At 39.7% G+C, this 23,585-nt stretch overlaps 2 protein-coding genes and 2 long non-coding RNA genes across 6 annotated transcripts in view; 3 read left to right on the top strand and 1 right to left on the bottom strand.

Moving 5' to 3' along the window:
• The window catches only part of fam189a1 (family with sequence similarity 189 member A1), a 104,187-nt gene extending 100,685 nt beyond the window's left edge, over window positions 1-3,502 (top strand). For both annotated transcript variants that reach the window (XM_022194767.2, XM_022194768.2), the window contains exons 11-12: window positions 279-601; window positions 2,670-3,502. In XM_022194767.2, coding sequence (XP_022050459.2) covers window positions 279-601; window positions 2,670-2,873 — 527 coding nt within the window. In that variant the 3' untranslated portion in view covers window positions 2,874-3,502. The remainder of the gene's footprint in view (window positions 1-278; window positions 602-2,669) is intronic.
• Window positions 3,503-4,565: 1,063 nt separating this feature from the next.
• On the top strand, window positions 4,566-10,157 carry LOC127530524 (uncharacterized). The gene is made up of 4 exons (XR_007937103.1): window positions 4,566-4,817; window positions 4,934-4,992; window positions 8,639-9,079; window positions 10,094-10,157. It is a non-coding gene; the product is annotated as an uncharacterized LOC127530524 (long non-coding RNA).
• On the bottom strand, window positions 9,322-11,051 carry LOC127530525 (uncharacterized). Its single transcript, XR_007937104.1, has 2 exons — window positions 10,944-11,051; window positions 9,322-10,298 (listed from the first exon to the last, which is right to left on the bottom strand). It is a non-coding gene; the product is annotated as an uncharacterized LOC127530525 (long non-coding RNA).
• golm2 (golgi membrane protein 2) lies at window positions 10,950-23,439 on the top strand. 2 transcript variants are annotated; one of them, XM_022194769.2, is made up of 10 exons: window positions 10,955-12,036; window positions 16,642-16,696; window positions 16,856-16,958; window positions 17,299-17,389; window positions 17,632-17,758; window positions 17,972-18,055; window positions 18,855-19,124; window positions 19,509-19,640; window positions 21,067-21,234; window positions 22,383-23,439. In XM_022194769.2, the coding sequence occupies exons 1-10, from the start codon at window positions 11,710-11,712 to the stop codon at window positions 22,454-22,456; spliced, it is 1,431 nt and encodes a 476-aa protein (XP_022050461.1). In that variant the 5' UTR covers window positions 10,955-11,709; the 3' UTR covers window positions 22,457-23,439. The 2 variants fall into 2 exon arrangements, with proteins under 2 accessions (XP_022050462.1, XP_022050461.1); XM_022194770.2 differs by lacking the exon at window positions 21,067-21,234 and having other exon boundaries at window positions 10,950-12,036.
• The last annotated feature ends 146 nt before the right edge of the window (window positions 23,440-23,585 follow it).

Below are 23,585 nucleotides of genomic sequence, written 5' to 3'. Positions count from 1 at the left end.
AGCTCATTGGATTATCTAAAAGATGTGCATTGTCATGAATCCAAAACCAAGGATGCTTTTCTTAACTTGTGAGAGGTTGACCTTTATGGAGTTTAATAGTTTCCACATTAATATGATTTAAAATTCATGCATGCATGTGGAGAAAGAATCCTAAACTCACTTTGTCTGAGCTGTAAGAGTCTTCAGCTAAAGTATAAACTCCACCAGCATCACCCTTGGTTCTTAGAACTGTCTATAATTTCATATATTTCAAGTATTTCTTTCTGATTTATCTTCAGAGCCAAGAGACGTTTCAACAGAGATAGTTGGAGCCAAACCCAGTCAAGTAAGCGTCAGGAAGCAGCAGAAGGAGGGCAGGAAAGTTGACATCCACCTTAAACCCCGATCTCTCCACACCCACTCCTCCCACGAGCGCCCACACTCCCTGGCTGACCTTAAGATGTACAAAGACACCAAAATATTAGTGGCAAAGTTCCTGGAGCACTCCAGCTGCAGTCTACCTCCTGAAGTCCAGCAGGTTGTCAACAACATCAAGTGTGTCATCAAGTCGGATGAGAAACACATGGAAGAGGCCATCTTTAGTGCCAATGTCATTGATCAGGTAAGTGGATTAGACAATGAAAAATCACCTGTGATAACTTAAAAGATTTAGAAAACTATAAACCTTCCTCTGGTTTTGATGGTTATCGGTGAGCAATGATTAAATTGGGCTAAGTATGTTAGAGGCCCTGAGAGACTAAAATGCTCTTTACATGCCAGAAAACTAACTTAGACAAATGAAAAATGGGGAGTTTTTCTCTATTTTTGGCTTGAGAGTTGCACCCGATGAAAACCCACCATATTCTAAAAGATTTAAAACAGGGTGGTGATCCTTATGATCAATAATTACTTGGTTATTGGATATAATATCTGTTAACTAATTAACTTGGTACTGTATTTAGCAAATTGTGGTGGTTAGACTAGTAATGCTGTGTACTTTAAGATGTCTTTATTTTTCAGATATGATAAATGAAAATTCAAGGCAGAGCTAGTTTGTTTGATGGAAAATAAATCAGCATAGTTGTAATTTGAACAGCATGAAAGTACAGTAGCACTAGAATTGATTCCTACTACAGCAAAGTGCAGCATTTACACAAATTGTAAAATGCATCTAAATACCCTACAGGCCAAATGTTTGGAAACAACTTCAAGTTTCTGTTCACAATGCCTTTTTTAAGAACTAGTATGAATTCTATGGGTTTGCGATGTATTTACTGCCTAATCAGGATGCTTTCATTGATATGTACCATTTTCCTCAATTTACCTTTAGGCTTACATTGATGTTGCCAGGCAATTGCAGAATAAATGTTAACTAAAGAAAAGAAGGGCTTAGTTTGAGGCTTGAGAAGATTCACAAGAGTCACAACTTTAGTTCAAAAATAAAAAACAAGTCACAGTTTGCATTATTCACTTTGGCTCTTTGGCTTTTGAGAGGTTACATACAAAAATCCCAATAAATCTCAACTTTGTCCATATCTCTATAACTACCACAGAAATACTAGAAAACTAGAAAAAACAGCTGAGACAGAAACAAGAGTAAAGATAAAAGCACTTCATAATTATAGTAAAAATGTATTCTGACTATTTAATTAGTGAATTTATATAATAACCAGGTTTGTTTTGTTATAAAGCATACCAATGGAACTATGATCTTTTTTGTACAAATCAGATCTTGCTTCCAGCCTTTTGGAACTGTACATTTAACTGGAATTTTGCAGATCAGTGCTACAGATATTTATAGAGACTTTTATTGACTCAAACTGCATTTTAGCCCACATGACTGATAGGTGCAGCAACGATTATTCTGTCTGAGGAAGCTTGCCAGGTTTCAGGTTGATAGGACCTTGATGAAGCTCTTCTACTGTTCCTCCATCCAGTCAATCATCATGTTTTCTATCATATGCTGGTATGGTAACCTTGGCAACAAGGACAAGAATTCCCTTGGGAGGATAGCAAAAGTAGCCTCTAAAGTAGCTGGGGTGTGTTTCAACAGTCTTTGTGACATTTTTTATACACAAGTTAAAAGAAAAGCAGAGTCTATTCTTTTGGATGCTACTCATCCTCTTAACCAGGAGTAGAAGTCGCTCCCTCCGGCCTTTGTCTGGCAGTACCCCAGGCCACAAAAACAGGTACAAGTTCTCCTTTGTGCTTAGCTCTATCTGAGTTATAAATGCCGAGAAGAGGAGGTAATAAACTGTATTTTTGCTGCTGTACTTTATCATGTACTGCGATGCATTTTATCCATTTTTTTACTTGACTTTATTGCTGCTGCCGACTGTTGTCACTGAACTATAAGTGACTACATGAATGACCAAGATTGCTGCTAATGTCCGTGTCTATCTTATATTTTGTGTGATATTTATTGTCTTCATTTTATTTTATTACTTTATGGTTTTTATTGCATTTTTACTGTTTTTATTGCGTTTTTACTGTTTTATGTTTTTTTTTTACTTTTTAAAAACAAAACAAAAACATGTCCTTTAATTTTTTTTTATTGTTTGCTTACTGTGAATGCTTGTGTTAGCTACTGCATAATAAATATCCCTTCAAGGGATAAATAATAAAGCTGAGGTGAGTTGAGGGGGCAGCATATGTCTCCGTTTGATTCTCTGGTGGTTCTGTGTTTCCAGGTGATGACCCAGCGCATCATAGGCAGCCCCAGAAAGCGCGGCCACGAGGATCTTCACCTCCAGAGCTGTGGCGCTCTGAGTTCTTCGCCCTCCCCTTCCATGCGCCGTCCAAAACATCTCCCACAAACAACCAGCGCCTCCACCAACTCACTGGGCTCCCCCTCCTCTGAACAAAGCCTTGAGTGCAAAGAAACTATTCTCTGACCACTCTCTCAGCAAGGACTTGGGTCGAAACTCTGAGGGCATTTCAGGGTGCTGGTGTTGCTGACACGCTGTCCTGTGCTGCTGATGTCTGTGGAGCATTTAATAACTCTTCAGGCATCACAGGATTACTTTTTGAACATTGTGACTGCAGTACACAGCAACTGAAATGCCACCGAACTGTATTTCCTAGTGCCCTGTAAGACCGTGCCAAGTCATCAGCAGAAATGGTAGCAAACTCAGACTGAGCCTGCCAGTGTCTGTAGTGGCTTCTTTCTCATCAGAAAAACAAAAGAATGTTTCTCCCTCAGGGGATCTTTTCTACTGAGTTTCATCTCTTGAAAAAAGTAACAAATACACAACTGGTAAGTTTGGATCTGTGACTAAAAGACAAAGGAGATTGTGCTATCAGTATTCCTCTTGTCCTCGTAAGAAACAGAGAAAATATGTTTGTATTAAACTGTGAACTGAACTGACAGGGCATTATTAGCCATTGTTTGCAGATTTCGTGGAATTGTGGCCGATCAGATGGTGAATATTTTGTGGTTAAAGAACATCACAGATGTGGATTATTTAACTTACCTCATTGTGTTACAATTCTTTTCAGTGTTACAATAAAATATGCGTTTGTAGATTGTGGTTTGTGTTCTTATTTCTGGGATGTTTCTTGATTATCTGTGTTTTCACTGTTCCGTCAGCTCAGCTGGGGTGGTCAGAAAAATAGCACTAACATAAATATCAATTAAGTGAAGCTAATTGAGTCAAGTTAGTGATAATGAAGTTCTTAGTGTGGTTTATTGTCTGGTGATCACTGTTCCTCATGCCAGAACAATTTCAGTTATCCTGATTTTTTTGCTTTTTCCCCAAATTTGAAACTTTTTTTAGAACGATCAGCTGGTAATTCTTACAGCTATATACTATAGTTTAAAAGGTGGAGTCTATCACATCATATACTGTATAGAATTTGTTGATGAATAATTTTTTTGTCATTATCTGAGATTCAATGTGGCAGCATTCCTCTCACAAGTAAGTTGTGATCTACTTGGAACATAATATAGATTTCGTGTGCAATCTATGAATGCTGACAATAACTGGTGGATTTTAGTATTATTTAATTCGTTATAAAAAGAGAAATCAGACTGTTTTTAATCTTTAAATTAATGCCTTTACTGCTTTTATACTTTTCTCCTTTGGAATTGCTGTTACGGTGAACTTTCCTCACTGTGGGTTCCATAAAGTTTATCTTATCTTATGGCAGTTCTTACATGAAAACAGGAATAGGTTCAGATTACAGGCCCCAAATGTAGCTTCCTGTTAGTGCTTTTTTTTTTAAACATGTTCAGTTTTAACCACGAAAAGAAAAGACTATTCATCTTCTCTTGTATACAGTATATGGCAATATATGTTGAAAATTGAGACCTTTATTCCAACCACCAGCTGGACATAGAAGTGTAAAGTTTCCTCCCAGTAAGACAAGTGCTTCCGGTATGGAGCAGTATTTATCAAAGTATTCTCAAGTATTTTCACCTTGTAAAGGATGATTGGCAGGCCCGGGGTGGCTAGGTGGGCCGGTCTGATGTTTGGACCGCGATGGCCGGTGTTAATTTTTTTGGTCCGGTGTTCAATCATGGCTCTGGGTTGATCATTCTGCTGCTACCGCTGTTCCTGGGCCGCCTCCACTGGCAGCTCTTTTTTTTTTTTTTTCAGACACACCGTGACGTAACACGTCCGTGCACACGGTCAGAGGTGTTTGAAAGATAGACGAAAACAGGAAGCGCAAGGATGGTGCTGAGAAGGCAAGAATTAAAAACAGGAAAGCTCTGGAAACAGACGCAGCCAAATGTGCAGAAATTGGAAACTTTGTCACTAAAGCTCGCGGTTTGAAGCGACAAATGAGGACGAGGAAACGGATACGGACTTTGTTGAACTTTGCAAACCACCATTCAAGTTAATTATCAAATCAATTAATTGTGTTATTGTGGCGTTAAACATAGCGTTATATAATTTAAACAATAGTATGATGCGACCACATAACTGGGAAACTTTGTCCTGCATCCCCTCAGAGTCAGAAGAAAGATCCAGCACCAAGCAGCAGCCAAGAGCCACAAGTCCAGAGTGGGAGGTAGGATTGTTCATTGAGTGAATATTATTAGAACGAATATAATGAAGAGTCGGATATAGACCTGCTCTATATGAGAAGTGCCCTGAGATGTGAGATGATTCAGCTCGACATTAAAGGGGAACTTTGGTTTTTTTCAACCTGGGGTCTGTTTTCATATGTCATTTCATACATGTGAGTGACGGAGAAATGAATTTTCGACATAGCTCCAGTATTTAGCCAGGCAGGCAGCTTAGCAGCTCAGCTAGCGAAAAGTATGGCGGAACTTGCCCCCCCTGCGTCAAAGTCCGCCCTAACGTGCTTTTTCCCCACACTGACCGGCTCGGATAGTCTCGAGTGTCCCACAACATACTAGAGATGAGAAGTGAACGAAAACCTCCACATTACCTGTCGATTGCTCTTTGTTGTGGTCTGTATCCAAATCTCAGGATGCTAGAAAGCAAATCTCGTTCCGAAATCCAGCGATAGCTCGCGCCAAAACCGTGTTTTGATAATAATAATTGATGAACTCATGATTGGGACAAGAGAAGTATTTTTATTGTGATTGTGTGTTTCATTTTTAAGGTTGGGGTTAAAATCTTGACAGGAAAAAAAGATTAAAGAAATAAACTACGTTAAAAAAGCAATTAAATCAAAGGACAAAACATTCAAAAACATTTAATGCAATAAAACTTTTAAAAAGAAAATTAAACAATTAAATTATTTTAAACAGACAAAATATTTAATTAGGTAATTAAACAGAAGATACAGAGCATGTAATTATGAAATTAAACACATTTTTCAGACAAAATTAAACACTAAAGATTAACTATTTTAGATAATTAAACATTTAAAAAATACAATGAAACAAGAAGAATATTAAACATTTTTTAAAAATACAAAACATTTAATTACATTATTAAAACTTTAAAGATATTTAATTTTAAAAAAAATAAATGTTTACTTGGAAAATTAAATCTTAAAAACAATAAAACTTTGAATAGGAATTAAACAGAAAATACAATGAAGAATTTAAAAAGAAAATTAAACATTAAAAGGTGGTAAAACATTTAAACAGAAAAACCTTAAAGATTTGATCTAAACATTAAACACTGGGAAAGAAAAGGACATTTTTCAAACAAGCTGATAAAACATTTGAAAGAACAACAATTAAACATTAAAAAGACAAAACATTTCAAAATCAAATCAGCCATTAGAAAAGAATAAATGGTGAGAAAAGAGCAAAACTAAACATTTAAGAAGAATCAAACTAAACGCAAAACATTTGAAAAGACACCAGTTAGACTTTAGAAGATCAAATTAAACAGAAGAGACAATAAACGATCAACAAGAGCAAAAACAGATAAAAGTCTTAAAGTGTTTCCTAGTCTGAAATGAAAACATGAAGCTGTTTCTTCAAACATTTCCTCTTTCTATGTTCTTGGTTTGATTGTGGACAGATTTACTAAGAACTCATTTCAGAAAACTGCTCTCCAGATAAAGTCCACTAGTAGTTAAAGGCATCGATCAAACTAATGTTACCTTCTGATCTCCACAAACTTTACTGTTCAGTGAAGAGAATCAAAGTTTGTTCAGGATTTCTAAAGAACCCACAGGTGAAGGTCTGAGAAGAACTCAGATGGATGGTCTAAATGTGAAATCAAGACTCATGGTCACAAGTTTTAAGGCTTCTGTTAACCAGAAAGTTCAAACTAACAGAAGTACTGAGAAACTTTTAAAACTTCAGCCCTCAGACTGTCTTAAGGTTCAAAGTAACAGAGGTATACTCAGGAACTTCTTAAATTTCAGCCCTCAGACTGTCTCAAAGTTCAAACTAACAGTGAACTACCGTGGGACTTAGAAAATTTCAGCCCTCAGACTGTGTGAAAGCTCAGGTCCTGAGGACTCAGGAGGTCTGGAGGTTTTGGAAAGCCTTGGAACTGAGGGTTCAACCCTCCAGCACAAAGGCTGAAATCCAACCCCCTGGGAAAAACGGTAGAGTTGAGACTCAAGTTAAAAAAACTCGAAAACGGCAAAAAATAGATGATAAATATGCAAAAAAAGAAGAATTAGTATCTGAGCAAGTAACTCAGGGGGTAAGAAGAGAGATCACCAAGCAGACGGTAGTAGGTTCAAGACCTACCACTGGTGTTTTCTTTGTCAGGCTTTTCAAAAAATTTAAGAAGGGTCTGATTTTGAACCAGTGACCTGCAGCTCCAGAGACAAATCTTTAACTCACTGAGCTACAGATCAGATAAAACAATATTATTTCGTCGTCCCTTTGACATCGTAGTTTCCAAGTCACCACATGGGTGGAGCCAAGGCAGAGTCAGGGTGCAGTCAGAGCGGCGAGTAGGAGGGGAGATGGGTGGCATAAATGAGACTGAGTCCGGATGTGCTGCTCTAAGAATGCTTTGTGTTTCATGGAAACAGCTGAAATGTGTTGTGTTTGTGTAATGTGGTGCATTTAGTTAATAAAACTGTCAGTGAAGACCCTGCTTCACATTAATGTAACGTTTAGAAAACCTAAATGTGATTAAACAATAAGGTTAAGGTTCTGTGTTGTCACTAGTTCTGAATATCTGCTGAGTCTCTGAAGTTAAACTGGAGAAAACAGTAAATCTACTCTCTAGTCGTTAACATTGTTTAATGACTGATTACCATGTTGTAGTACATCTTAGTATAGATTAGAAAAATAACCTCCCAGAATATGTCCAAAGTAATGATGAACACTAATGGTTTAGCATAAGTGTGAACACAAAGTTAGGAAACATAACTTGAGATTTACAGAACAACTTTAAAACACGATTTTAGAACATGTTTATATCAGAGGTTACAGTCTGATGGTAACTTACAGTAACTTCAGTTACAGTAACGTACATCACTGCTTTATATGTGATATCCTCTCGATGTTGAGAAGAGCACAACGAGTTACAAAGTTGACTTTAACACTTACCTGTAGAATTTAACTCCACTTTTGGAGGCCAACGTTGCTAAACCAGGTTAGTCAGTGTCATAAATTAGTTAGCTGTTAGCTGTAGCTAAGTGTCCTGCAGGTCACAGCTGATCAAGCATAACAGATTGATAACTGCTGTCTTAATGATCAGCAGATATAAATAAATCTACATTAACGTTCCTCCACAGAAATCTGTTACTGATGAATGTTAATCTCTCAGTTCAATGAATGAAGAATAGTTCCGTTCTGAGTTAATATCTCTGTTCTTTGCTTCAGACTGTTTTAAGAGCTTCTGTTCATTTCAGTGAGGAAAAACTTCTGTTAAAACGATTCTTCAGAAAAAGTAACAATACTGAAGGTCTACCTACATTGGACCAGAGTGGTACTTTCTGCTGCTATTTAATCTAAAACAGAACTTTTTTTCTACAACAGTGTAATGTCAGATAACTGTGCAGCTCATGTAATCAGAGTTCTAATGATACATTAGAATAAAAACAATAAACTTTTTTGTCCATCTAAGGCAATAAAAAGTTCTTTGGCCTCAACCAGGAAAACGAACATTTCCATAAGATTAAAAAATAGGACAAAAAATACGACACTCTGTTATGTTCCATTCATATCCTGATGTGTTCACTCTTATATTTAACGTTCCAGTAGTTGGACTGAAAGAACCTTGTGGATCTTTTCCTCACTGTTCGTGTCTTTTCCTTCCAGCCTTGGTCTGGATCATTGGGAGCATCTAGTCTGATGGACTGAGAGCTACAGAGAACCTGAACATCCAGCTGTGGTTGTCTGAAGTCTTTTCTCCATCATCACTATGACGAAGAGCAGCACTGATGTCCTCCTCATCCTGCCCTGCCAGTAATAACATTAATGCTGCAGATTCAACTCCTCTCTTCAGAATACAACTTGTCTTGTGACTGTTCAGTTTTTATACATCAATGTCAGCAATCCATTGTTTATTTCATCCATTTATTACACGTGTTTACACATCTTTGCAGCTCAGAATTGTTAAATAATGCAGTTTTTAAATATGCAGTAAAGGAAATAATGAAGCTCTTGACCTGAATGCTTTGATGTTTTAACGCTGCATATCTGCTATAAATAACAGAGACTTTTTTAGATTGTATTTATGCTACAACAGCAGAGATTACCGTATTTTCACGACCAAAAGGCGCACTGTACCAAAAGGCGCAGTCTCAGTTATGTGTGCCATTACTGTATTTAAAACACACATAAGGCGCACCTGATTATATGGCGAGGGTTTTATATACAATCCACGCCCACACTTCCCCCTTTAACGTTCTCATGGTGTCCTCTACTACGTCGGCCTTACAACAACAACACACACACAAGCATACAAGTGTGCGTATTTAAAAATAGAGCCGGAGCAAAACTGAGTTTGGTTGTGCTTTATTTAAGTATTGATTACAAAGTACTAACATTTTTTTAATCATCAATAGGCGCGGGCATGGTAAAACACAGATAAAACAAGCACACAAGTGTGCGTATTTAAAAATAGAGCGGGAGCAAAACTGAGTTTGGTATTCACATTTTTTTTTTACCGGTAATCGTCATCAATCAAACCCATGGAAGTCCTCATCCTCTGTTTCTGAATTGAACAGCTGCGCTAAACCTCCATCAAACATGCCAGGTTCACTTTCTTCACTGTCAGAGTCACTTTCCGTGCCGTGCGGCGCCTCGGAAATGATGCCGGCTTTTGCGAAAGCTCGAACAACAGTGCCAGCAGACACGTTAGCCCAAGCATTTACAATCCATTCGCAAATTGTGGCGTAACTCGCCCGGCGCTGCCTTCCACTCTTAGTGAAACTGTGGTCTCCATCGGTCATCCATCGCTCCCACGCCGCTCGCAGCCTTACTTTGAACGGCCGGTTCACACCGATGTCCAGCGGTTGGAGTTCCTTTGTCAGGCGGAATGACAGCAAGCTCAGAGTTCATTTGCTTCACTTGTTTTTTCACATCGGCTGTGAGATGGGCACGCATAGAGTCACAGATCAACAGCGATGGTGATGCGTGGAAAAAACCACCTGGTCTACGTCCGCCTTACAACAACACACAGAGGACGCACTGCACCATAGGGCGCGCCGCACAATTTGAAGAAAATCTAAGACTTTTATGTGCGCCTTATAGTCGTGAAAATACGGTAAGTTAAAGGTGATAAATGGAACCTTTGAATACTAAGAACAGAGAATAATAAACAGCTGAAACAGTTGGTCTGTCCTTCTGTAAGTGAAAGATGAACAGGAGGTGGTTCACTGAGGATGTCGTCCATTCAGTGTCCTTCTTCAAAACCAGATGAGGTTTTCCTTCTGTTGGCTTCACTCAGAAGATCCTCACAGTGAATACGAGACACCTGAGATGAAGACAGACGTCACAGTATCCGTATCAACAGCAGAAGTTCATTTGAAAGTGACCCTGGAAAGATTTCCTGCTTCATATAGTTTTCCAAGCACTGAAAGACAGAAAGGCCTGTTGTCATTTCAGCTTTAGGGGAGAGGATTTTATTCTTCAGCTTATCTGTGGTGCAATTTAAATGTAATAACTGCAGTGTTCATCATTACTTTGGACATATTCTGGGAGGTTATTTTTCTAACCTACACTAAGACGTACTACAACATGGTAATCAGTCATTAAACAATATTAACAACTAGAGAGTAGATTTACTGTTTTCTCCTGTTTAACTTCAGAGACTCAACAGATATCCAGGACTACTGACAACACAGAACCTTAACCTTACTGTTTAATCACATTTAGGTTTTCTAAACGTTACATTAATGTGAAGCAGGGTCTCCACTGACAGTTGTATTAACTAAATGCACCACATTACACAAACACAACACACTTCAGCTGTTTACATGGCACAACACAAACATCCATCAATTCTCTATACACCACTAAGAATTAATGCCATGCGTTCTTTGTGCTGCTAAAGGTGGACTTTTATTTTGAAATAAACTTGCGCATGTTCGGAAGCAGGAAACGGCATGTTTGCCGTTACCTTGACACCGCGCAGATCTGATGTTTGGAAGGCAGTGAATCGTGGACAGTGTGATACAAAACCTGTGTCCAATGTATCACCAGGATCCGGTTAGTTGCATTAGAAGGATTACATCCGTTCTCCGTAAGGAGAGGGAGACGTCACGTTAGTCTGACAGCATTCGGTGATGTCCTCTCATCTCCGGCTGCTAGCTAGTGTGAGTGTGCGGCGGTTAGCTGGACGTTAATGTGAGCTAACACTAACGTCAGGTCAGAATCAAGATCATCAACGAAACTCCCATTTGATGGAGATTTTTATGATCAGACGAGCCCCGGACGTCAGTGAGTGCAGGTCCTGGAGGATTCATCAGAGAAAAATGAAATAGGAAAAGCCTAGCTGAAGGCTAACATTAAATAGCGAGCTGTGGGGTTTATTAGCTGTGCTCAGTGCCACGGCGCCGTGTAGCTGTCCACGTCTCGTCTCGTCTGCTGTGTTTAACGTTGCCAGCTGAGCTAGGCCACGTCCCTGCGGGCGGATTTCACCCACTAACATTGGACGAACTGCGGAGATGCCCAGTGTGCGGAAGGAAGAAGGAGAGTGAAGCTCGGTGGAAATGTGAAAAAGCCTTTTTTAACATTCATGACTATTTGTGTGGCATTTGATTTCGCGAACGGTTGCCGCAAATCCACGGCATGTCACGTAGACGGATGTGTGTTGCACCGGGAGAATCCTCTCACTGAGCTCAGTAGGTAACAACCTGAAGCAACGTTACACTCTGGTTTCTGAAATGGTCGGGTTTGGTGCAAACCGACGGGGAGGCCGCCTCCCGTCCTTCATCCTCATCTTCTTGATGGTGATCATCGCCATACTGTCTTTCAACTACTGGACAGTGTCCAACAAGCACGGCCGCCTGCTGGATGAGCTGGCCGAGGTGCAGACGCAGGTGAAGCGGACGGACGCGGCGCGGAGTCGGCTGGAGAAGCGCAACTCTGAGATGATCATGCAGGTGGACACATACAGGAAGCAGATCGACCAGAAGGATGGAGACTACAGCGTCCTGGAGGGCAAGCTGCAGGCCCGGGAGACGCTCATCAAAAAGTGCACTGACGACAAGGTAGACGTCTGGTGGAGTTTAGAGGTTTCAGTAGAGCTGGGGAATGTGAGAGTAGAGACAAATGCTAGAGTTCTGCTGCTCAAACAAACTAATCAAACAGTAGAGACCCTCTGACAAAACTATTCTTCATTAAAACTACACTGTACAATTTTTTAAAAAGTTTTTTAGCTGTGTTTTTTTATAAACATTGTACAAATATTTGGTAAATTACAGATAATAACTAGTAAATTTACAGAAAAAAACAAAGCAAAAATGCATCATCATTTTACAGATATTTGCCATATTTAAAAGCAGTTTTTTTTCTTTTCTTTTTGCAGATTTTTCATGTTTTACCATTTTTTCCACTTTTACAAAATGGCTAAAATTGTCAACAGTGTCCACATCAAAAACAAAAAAAAAAATCAATGGTAGTTTGTTCTTTTACATTGTGTGACTGTAAAATTGCAATCAAAAAAGCTATATTTTAAAGATACTTGTTTCCCTGTTTTACTAAATTACAAATAATGTTCAATAAAATCACAGAAAATATGTATTCATTTAATTGTGAACCATAAAAACAGGCCAAAAATGTCAAATTACAGATAATGTCCAATAAAATCACCCAAAAGTATTAATGTGCACATAACAGGCCAAACCCGTAAATACTACCAGCATCAAAACTCAAAGGAGCAAACAAAAGGATATTTTTAAAAATGGTAATCTGTACTTTCTTAACATCGGACTGTAATATTACACAGGTTTACTGTATTTAAGTCAGAAAAAAATATTTTATAGATATTTGCTGTTATTTGAAGTAAAGTTGTGAGAGGACTGGAAAATAATAAAAGAAACATCAAATTACACATGACATGCACAATAAAGATCAGTATTTTTAAATATGTGTTCTTTTAGTACTTTACAGATCTGTAAGGTGGCTCTGAGGAGGTCAGGAAGGAACTTCAGTCCTGTTTGGTAGATTTTTTTGTGTGTGTGCCAAATGAGTTTTGTTGCAATTTCACCTGCTTAGTGGTAGTTCTGGTCCTTTTCGTGGTAAATGCGGCGATTTTTGTGGTGATTTTTCATGTTTTTGCGGGCATAATTAAATGTTTCAGGGTAATTTTGGCTCTTTTTGGGGTAAATTTTTTTTGTGATTTTTGTTGTGATTTTTTTGGTGATCTTGCTGCCAGATTTTCACAATTTCTGGTGTAGCTTGACAATACAAAGTCCAGTATCAGAGTTGTTTATGACTACTGTATTAACCTTTGGTCTGTGTTATCGGTGTGACTGGCTCTCACACAGTGTTTAACTAGGAGGTGTGTGTCTCATTTTCCGTCAGAACAAACAGTGACACGGATATGATGAGTATGAAGAAGGTTCTTGGTCCATTAATGCAAAGGTCGCCTTGGACACGTATCACTTACCACTAATCCAACTAGGAAAAGACAGTATCCCTATCTTCCCACAATATTGCACTAACTGAAATCATAGCTCCATATCTAGTCTAATCAGAGGGACTATATCAGAGGAGGTATTATAGTGCTTTAATTTCCTCAGACTATATCAGAGGGAGTATTATGTCTATCTTCCTTAAAGAGGCAGTGTGACGAACAGGAGAACATGAATTGTCTTGTGTGAAGCGGAAGATGATGCATGCAATTTGTCCTTGACCGGAAGCTCATTCATTCACACTGTTTCATCCATCTCAACTGCTTTCAAGTGCTCCACCAACAATATTTTCTAGTGCATTTCAGCAGAAAATGATGTAATGATGGTGGCTGACAGTGCTGATGTCTGTAAGCCACTTAAAATGCGTTTAGGTGTGGGTGACATATTTCTCTATATCATGGATTTGTTGGAGCTTTAATCAGTGCTGGACTGAAAGCTTGTGCTGTCGGTGGATCCTCTTTTTTTTCTAAACTATTAACCCAGGAAATCTACATTTACTCTATAAAAACAATGAATTTTGGTCAACAAAGAAAGATTCCTTTCCAGCTACTATTAGTCTGGAGTTCAGTGGCTTACAATCCACAACCCAAAATGCCTCTCAGCCGTGTCCCAAGAGCTAAAAGTGTACATTACAGACACAGCTGCAAACAAAAGCAAATTGAGCTCAACCTCCTCATGTTACATTGCTATTTTATTTATTCATGTGATCGCCACATTTTCATACATTTGGGGGGGATTTCTGTATTCGTTGTGAGCGGCACATCAATATGCTCAACAAGGTCGTTCCCGTCTCTCGCCCTGTGCAGTGACCCAGCCAGCATTTCATTGGCTTTTGTGTCCCAGCACCCTCTGAACTTTGGTGTGCGTCCAGCTGCCCCGGGAGACGCTTAGACAACAGATAGGCTGAAGTTTTCCTCTAATTTGCATCCGGCATGACTTGCTCATTTTAAATGAAGAGGCACGCATCGGTTTAACTCGTGTTTATCCTGTGTGGGGTTTAATGTCACAGCCAAACCACTGCTGCTCTGACTACGATCTGCACTGAACAGATGCAGTTTCCATCGAGTTGAGCTATACTGGGACGCATTGGACATGATGGAGTAGGTGTAGATGTAGAAGATGACTTTGAGAAATTTGAGTTCTCACTACCCTTCGACAAGGAATGGCTTTTACACTAAAAAGACATCTGTTTTCAAGGAAATATGCAGGAATATCAGGTTGGGGAAAAGACATGACTAACAATTTCTTGCTTTGCTGAGCATTTGCTGATAAGTTTCACTTAATCGCAAGAAAAACAAGTTTCTCCAAGCTTCTTGAGTGGAAATACCAGTAGTCAATTAGTGACCAGCAAGATAGCACTGCTTGTAAAAAAGCAGTATAAAGACACCTACGCAAACAAGCAAATTAAAACCAGCCAGTCCTGTTTTACAAATGAACACCTGTTAGAATAAAAGTGACATTAAATGGATAATTCAAGAAGAGACAGCTGTCAGCCTAATGAGGAGACTTTTTCAAATGATTCCCCATTCTGAAAACGTTCCTCCTGCCGACTGTCGCACACCGTGTTTGTGAATTCCCTGTTCTGTGGCCAAATCAAATCATAGCAAAACAATGGCCCTGCAACACTTTGCCTTCTGTTTAGCTTCCTGTCGAGCACACACTGTTTCATATTCTACAAACCAAACCTGTTTGTTTTTGTTGCACATTTATTCATCATTTTTCACAGTAAAATACCTCCTGGCAGCAAAATTTTGTGACACAGTCAGAAATTCCGCTTTGTTTGAGAGTAATATTGTGACTGGTGCTGAGATTGTTTTTCGGGTTGTTGTGTTTAGAATAGATAAAGGGTGGAATTATGGAGCACCCCAGCGTCCTCTTTTCTTGGTTGTTTTAAGTATCCGGGTCCGTGTTCCCGTAGTCAAGATCAAAGCAGATGTTGAGTATCGGTTGTTCCACTCTTTTCTTTTGTCAACAGCCCAACCCTGTTTGCGCAGAAATGCAGGCTACACACAGTGAGAGGCCTGCACTGCAGAGGAAATTGTGACAGTTGAGTTTCAAATGGCTTCCACACATTATAATGTAGATTCTCTTGTACACGTAAAATGCAAGACTGAACCGTGCAAGCTCACAGTTAGCGCTTCGCTCGGTCTGTAAACAGTCCGACTGTGCTGTCTTCCATAGATTCAGGGTCAGCAGGCGGCACAGGGAAGCCATTAACCACTTGTGAGGGTGTAACAGGATAAAGCTTGAGCCTTGACAGCAGTTGACTTTGATGCTGCACTTCCTGTGAACTCTTAGTGCACTGACCGCTCTCTTCCTCGATTACGGCTCAATCGAGACTCAGAAAGATGACACGTTCCATAGAATTCTCCTGCAGCATAATCGACTTTTATTGATCTGCTCTGTATATTAACGTCGTCATTTTCCAAAGATATGGATGAATGCATTTTCTTTTTCAGATCTCTCCCCCGGATTGTGCGCATTTTCATCTGTTTTGACAGAGCAATAATTTTGTAACCCAATAAAGCTTTTGTGGACTTATTGATGATTTTTGCTTTAAAAAAACAACAAAGAAAAACCACGCAACTCGCCTTCATAAGTGCTATTCAATATAACAATGGCTGCTGTTTTTTTGTGTATGTGTGGGATACAGCTTCGACTTTGTAACAGGCACATTCAAATCGAGTGTTGGGTGCCACTTTGAAGTCCTAGTTTCCCTCCCTGTCTGCCTCACTCCTTTACTGGCTTACCTGCTCTTTGTCTCATTTTAAGAGTTAATGCAACTATAAGTCTTATTAAAACACAAAATAAAAGGTAACCAATGATTCCAGGGTTATAGGAAAAGTTTTGTTGTATTGGAATGCCATTACAGTGTGCAGAGGAGTCAATAAAAAGCATGAGATCACAAACCTGGCGTTGGGTTGACAACAATCCAAATATTAGTAGGGTTTGTTCTGCAATTATTAGGGTTGGTACTGTAGTGGAATGCCACCACTTTGGCCTGTCAAGCAGAAAAACAGACCGCCTGTAATGTTGAAATCCTCTGCCAATTAAACATCCAATTGCACAGTGTAGATGCTTTTCTAAATAAGGTACACTTTTGCTGAACAGTTTTTTTTTTTGGTGTAGGAGAGTTTCTCAGCTGATTAGACTCCTGAATGTGTTTTTCTCTCCTCACAGATGAAGCTGCAGAATGATGTCACAGCCCAGATGACAGAAATCCAGAGGCTGAAAGGTAAGATTGCAGCTTTTCTTGACCAACAGAGGGCACTGTCGAGCAGCACACTGCCAAATATCCTAAAAATGTCTATTTAATGATGAAAGTTCATTTAGCGGATGAGAAGTGAACCTGTTGTTTTGTTGTTATTGTGCTTGCTGGTGTTGCTGTACACAGAGCAGCTAAAGGAGCTGAAGCAAGAATTCATGAAGCAGGAAGAGCAGATAAAAGAAGTGAAGAAAAACAGCACTACCTTGGAAAGAAAGCTGGAGTATGAAAGGTATGTCAGTGCCTTTCTCAGCCTCAATGACTGCCCTTGAGGCAATTACTTCACCTCAAAGAGCTGTGAAATGATATGAAATGACCTTTCTAAATGTGAATTTTTGCTTTTCAAATAATTCATTATTATCACAGTCACTGAATATTCAATTGAATTTTCACAATAATCGGGTTAAACTAGGTCACTGAGTGTCTTTTTTTTCCCGGTTCCTTGTCTGCTTCTCACTGATAATTCAAGGTTTTCATATCTAGCTCTTTCTTTTCCAGTTTTTAAGATTTATTTGTGCTAAATACATCCCATATTGTGCACCTGAAACTTCTAATGAAATTATGTTAACTAGTTTACAGTGTGGACGACAGATTGCACAACTGAAGGACGAGTATGAAGAAGCAAAAAAGACCCTGGAGGAAGAGGCATCCCAGCTAAGACAGGTTAGTTTTGATGCATCTCTACCAGTGGGATAGCAATTATTCTTGTGACTCAGAGGCACATTGCATTTATTCATCATCACTGTAGAATATATTCATTACTCTTGGATTTTTGACATAGATGTATGGATAACAGAAACTCAATTCATTTTCCCTGTGTTTATACTCCTTTTTTGAAGCTTAGCTATTCATTAAACAGAGTGTCTTCTTCTCCTTTTCCCATCTGCAACTCAATAATTCTTCAGAGTGTAATGGATGGCCAAAAAGGTGTAGTGGCAGGTAGACATGCAGATGGAGCACCTGGTGTGGAGATGGGTGGAGAGCGCCATACAGTGGCCACTCACCGACATGACAGGCAGTCAGATTTAAAAGGTACGGTGGATGTCAACCCAAGTATGCACTGTCCTGACCGTTCCACGTTATTTCGCTGTGCCCTGGCATGCTGAATGTACAGTTTGTTTAATAGAACAAAATCTGCATGTACCAATTGCTTCTATAGATTTATTCAGGATTTTATTTTAAATAGCATCAGATTATCAGGGATCTCTCAGGAATTCACCTCCGATTCATTTTGCTCTGTTACAGAAGAGATGGGCAAGCCTGGCAGTGATGCTGGTATGCCTGGTATTGAAGACAGTGAGGTGGGAAAAATCGACGACATGCAGTTTGGTAAGCACTGAGCCTAAACTTTGGTGAGCAAGTTTTAGTTTGGTTAACCCGGTGATTTAACTAGGAGGAGAAATTCTACAATTACAATGACATATGGACATATTTATGGGGCAGTTTGAACTTAGGGCTCATTGAGGTGACTACAAACAGATGGCTTCCAGTTGCTGCCTGCATAAAATTCAGAACTCCAGCACTTGCATACAAAACTACAATGAAAGCACCTGATACAACTGTCACAACAGGGCCAAAGCTCGATAGCTAGACTCTTCTCCTCTGTGGTTCCCTGGTGGTGGAACGAGTTACCAAACTCTGTTCCATCTGCAGAATCCCTCTCAGTCTTTAAGAAAACACTAAAAAAATCCAGCTCTCCACTGAACACCTTTGCACTTGACAGACTACAAAGAAAAGAAAGAAGAAGACTTCCTATTACCTGCCGCACTGGCACCAAGGTCTTACCACACTTGAACTTATTTTATGGCTCTTATCCAGGTTGTTTTCTGCTGACTAAATCCATGCTTGTGTTACATCTACTCGTATCTACTCTCAGATGTACGTCGCTTTGGATGAAAGCATCTGATAAATGAAACTGTAGATAACAGACCAACATGTATGCATGTATGCCTCAAAAACATCTACTTCAATGCGTAGTGCTTTGGTAGGGTCAGAAAATGACACTTCCTCATGTCATGGAATGTGATGTCTTACAACAACACCTTTTTCTGGAGTCATTGTTCAGACTTTCTTAAGCAAAGTTCCCCCAAAATATCCTTACCTTTCTCACTTTGCTCCTTACTTACAGCCTTGAAGAAACCGGCCATCACTCAGAAGCATGACGAGGCCCCTGATTTGGTGGTCGGAGCTGGTGCCGGACCTGGACTCGGTGCAGCTGATGGACCCGGGGGCCTGTTGCTGGACCAGCCACGACTCCAGCAGGACAGAGTGGACGGCCGAGCGGCAGTGATCGCACCCCCAGGCGCCAACAAGGCAGACAAACCAGTAGTGTTTGAAGAAGACAACAAGGCAGGTATCAAGGCAGACGAGCTGGGAGAGCAGCAAAGACAGCTTCGAGGTATAGTATGCACCGCATTGATATAATTCTATTTATTATATTAGCCTTTTTTTTTAGCCTTCAGGCATTTGATAATTGGATGTCAGGCTTCGCTGAAACACAGCTTTACTAATTTAAAGCTTTATGTTACTTTCCCTGAATTTTAAGCGAGGGAAACGGCAGAGAACTGGTATCTTGGTCCATGATTTGTTGTCAGTTTCTCAGTTTTTAATGAGTTTTCCCAGTCGTGTGTAACAACCTTTCAGAACTTCAAATGCAGCATTAGAGAATACAAATGTAGTGTGGGCTGTGAGAACACCAGGTCGTAGTAAGGAATGTTTAAAAGGCAATCATTTGTCCGTGATTGTGAAGCAGTCATGTTGTAAGTGTCCTTGTTGTCGCCAGCTCCCGATAATGTCAGAGGTGACAATGAACACTTGAAGAGGATTCCTCTGCCACCCAACCCTGCCCAGGTGCCCAATCCCATCCAGCCTCACCACGCCAAAGACCAAGCAGAGCCAGTACACCACCGCCAAAGTGAGTTCTTCTTGCACATTCTGAAAAAGTGAATACCATAAATGGAAATAGTGGTTAAAAACTTGGTATTTTTTTAACTCATGGGTGACAGCAATTCCTGTTAGCCCTTTCTTTGTGCTTCCAGCTCTCTGTGATGTGTTTACAGAGAGTATAATACAATGTGCTGTGGGGCCATCTGTGTGAATTTTGCCCATTGTTAAGTGGATACACCCCTACCTTCAACATAACACCTTTTCATGTAATTTAGAATTTCTGAGCATGTGAATCTAAGTCATGTCTGAATCTGAGTAGGAGCACAGTCAGGGAGCAGAGAGGCGGCTCAGTTACAGAGGAGAGGAGACAAATAACACACACCTGGCTCCCACATGATCCTTTCCTGCTGCCTGGCTTCTGCTCTGCTCGGCTGCCTTTTCTCCCTCCTTCTCCACCATTCTGTAAATGTTCCATCCCTTCATCTCTTTCGCATCCACCTCACCGTCTACAGTCCTCCTGCATAAAAAAACACCTCATTGTACTCAGTTCATGTCTTAATTTAATTTTTTCTCTAATCTTCCGACTCTGATTGTTTAATACTTGTGTCTTATTATGGCAAATTACCACCTGGCACCGACAGAATGTTTCATTTTTGCCCAGTGTCTGGTGCTCACTAGACTCTATCAGATTAAAGACTGGCTGCCTGGCTCAGTGCATCTCGAGGCCCACCCAGTCACGGTACAATCAACAGTCCCATTTCAAATCTGAACATGAACTGCCTCAGACGAAAAACGCAATTTGAGTTTAGTTTAGTTTTACAATGTATATATTGTCTGAGTGTTTTTTCTAACTGAAAAGTTTAGAAACGTTCATTCGAGTAATTTACTCATCACAACTAGAACTACTGTTGCCATCTCCTAAAATCTAAAATTAAAATGACCAATCCAAACAGGCTTGTGAAGCTGGAGTGGATTGTGGATTTTATAGTACTCTTCACATAAGTTAAAAGAGGTAACAGCACAGTGGAAACATATATTTACTGTATTTGTACCTTTTTAAAACAATCTTCATGCCACAAACAAAACTAAGCAGAAGACAGGATTTAATGTAGGGCTGTTGCATTTGATTGATTTGTCCATGCAGATGATTCAAACAGTAACCCAATTAGCGCTCAGTCCTTTCCAGACTTTAAACAGTCCCTCATTAAAGGGGAACCCTATTTATCTCCTATTGACTCTCTCTGCTTTCAAGTCTTTTCATGTCTTTTCTTTTCAGAAACACTCATCTTTAAATTAAAATCTGTCACCTTGTATTCACCTCACCTTTTGTCATCCTCGTCATGCAATCACTTCCTCCTTCATCCATTCATCGTGCAGTATTTCACCTCCCTGTCTCCTTACAACTGCCTCCGCTTCTCTCCCTTCCTGATGAGGCCCTTCTCTGCCTCCTGCAGGCCGGTTCTTTGATGAGAACGAGTCCCCAGTAGATCCGCAACACGGCTCTAAGCTAGCGGACTACAATGGGGACGATGGGAACGTGGGTGAGTATGAGGCTGACAAGCAGGCCGAGCTGGCCTACAATGAGGAAGAGGATGGTGATGGTGGGGAGGAAGACGTTCAAGGTGAGCCAGGCCGGGGGGCTGGACAGCTTGTCCAGATGTGTATCCACCATTCCTCCCTTGCTCCCACCCTCCACCCCTGTCCTGCCTCTGCCCTACTGCATTTGTCCCAAGTAGCTCACAGTACCCTGAGTTTGGTCCTTGAACCCACCACAAATACAGACATTCAAGAATTCTGGCAAAAAATACCTTCAGGGTCAAAGCAGGACTGCTGTGTTTGCAGTTCACAATGAGTAACTGCTATTGTTGGACTTGCTTGGAATGGTTTTCTCCCATGTATTAAGACAACTCGACCCAGGAACTTACGGTTCTGTGAGAGTATTTCAGTTGCCATCTAGTATTTTCTGTCCTGCCTGTGCTTCGTTTTAGCTAACCACCTGTCTGTGCCCACCAAGCATCTGACCCACATCTAGACCAGTAGATATATATAGCTCACTGTGTTCCTAAATGTGTCTGTGCTCTCCTTGAAATATTGAAATGCATGTTTTTTTTTCCTTTGTTGTGATCGTTTCCTGCCATCAGTTCTGACTGCCTGTTAGACTTGAATGTTAATGTTTTATACATGAGCTACAGTGCTGCATTTAGAGAAAAATGTTGTTTTTATCCATCAAAGAAAAATAATTTCAGCCACTACAGATCAGTGATCAGAGTATAGCTCTGGTTGTCCTTTTTATATATTAAATATATCATATACATATGTGGTAGTTTGCTTGTATATAACTCTGATTTCAGTTTAAAAATAGGATGCATTTGTTCTTTAAAATATACAAAAAAAGGAATTGAATAAGCTAGATAAATGTAGGAAATGTTACCTCTCATAATGCATTAATCCATATGCTGTCTCTGAATCAAAGGACATAAAAAGAATTCTGTCTTACACTGTTTACATGTTTCAGCATGTAATTATAGAGTCATTGCTTCTTTTCAAATCCTTTTATGCCAAAGAACATCCAAAATAATGGTAAAATGCATTAGATCTTGAGAATTCAGTGCCCTGTATGTGACCATTTCCTTTAAGCATGTAGTAGTAGTAACATGAGGCAAAAAATATCACTTTCCTTATGTAATAATAGAGTATGGCTGCAGCACAACATTAGGTATGTTACCAGTTTCATAATCATTCATGTTTGTGTTGCTTTCCTTTTTTCCAGATGACGAAGATCGGGACATGCAGGGAGATCGGGCTGTGGATTATGGGAAAAGACAACCCAATGACATTCTTTGAATGGGAACTCACTCAGCCCGTAACTCATTGAAAACATTCAGACCTTCCTCTACAATCGAAGTCATTCTTGACAACATAGTTTGAAAGATTCCGTATGTCTAAGAATTTCTAGGGGGCATCCTCAATGTCATGGACTATTTTGAAGAAGAGACATTGCAACTAATAAATTAATTCTGAATAATGTAACATAATACAAAGAAAAAACATGATGGCATTCTTTTCTGAGCTGCTGTTGATTTGCTAATGGTTGTAAGTTATGGCAGTAGAGGTAATATACTGTACATTGACTGTTTTGTTTTTTGATAACTGCCTCAGTTCATAACGGAGAGGTCTGAAAGAGCCCTGTTGACTCACATCTGAACTTCAAGGTCAAACCGTGATTTTTTTTTGTTTGTTTTTGCTACTTTTCTGTTCACTTTGCTGTTGCTTGATATAAACAAACTCTTTGCTTGAGATGTTTATGAAAGACACTAATTCTGCCTTTCTAACATCATTCTGAGACTCTTAATGGAACACTACTTTTTTGTTTACAGGAATGGGAATATATTACAAATGCCAAGGACTTTGCTTATGGCCTATTAAATCTGTTTCTTTTCTTTTGTGACAAGACACTCCAAGTGCTCCTCGTTCAGTTTTTATACATGATGCCATTGCATGCATTTGAAACTTTTTATTAATCAAATTCAGCAAAATACTGATGCTTAAGCAATACTTAGAGCAATGTTAGTATCCTCCGCAGTGTGCAACGATTAACCGAGCACACATGGGACTGACATACTGTACACATGCTTCCATTAATGAGCTCTCTTGTATATACTGTAGTTGAACTGTTGCCATTTGTACCGAGGACACCTGATTCCTCACCTTTAGGGAAATCTGTGAACATGAAATCAGTTTTGTTTGTGCAACCAGGAAAAATTGATTTCTCATGGAAAGGCACATTGAATGTAATTTAATTTTATTAAAGGTGATGCTTCGTGTCATTTTTCACTTGTTATAGTGCTTTAGCGTAGATGCATAAATGATAGTTTGCCACAAGTAGTGAGTAGTTTATTCTGGGTTATTCTACCGCCTGAATGCCTACAATTGATAATTGTGAGCGCCATCGCTTTTCAGTAGTGGTAAAACA

Source organism: Acanthochromis polyacanthus, chromosome 2 (genome assembly GCF_021347895.1).
Source record: "Acanthochromis polyacanthus isolate Apoly-LR-REF ecotype Palm Island chromosome 2, KAUST_Apoly_ChrSc, whole genome shotgun sequence".
Lineage (NCBI taxonomy): Eukaryota > Metazoa > Chordata > Actinopteri > Pomacentridae > Acanthochromis > Acanthochromis polyacanthus.
Note: the sequence above shows the minus strand (reverse complement) of the source record. Positions and strands in the feature narration are given on the sequence as shown.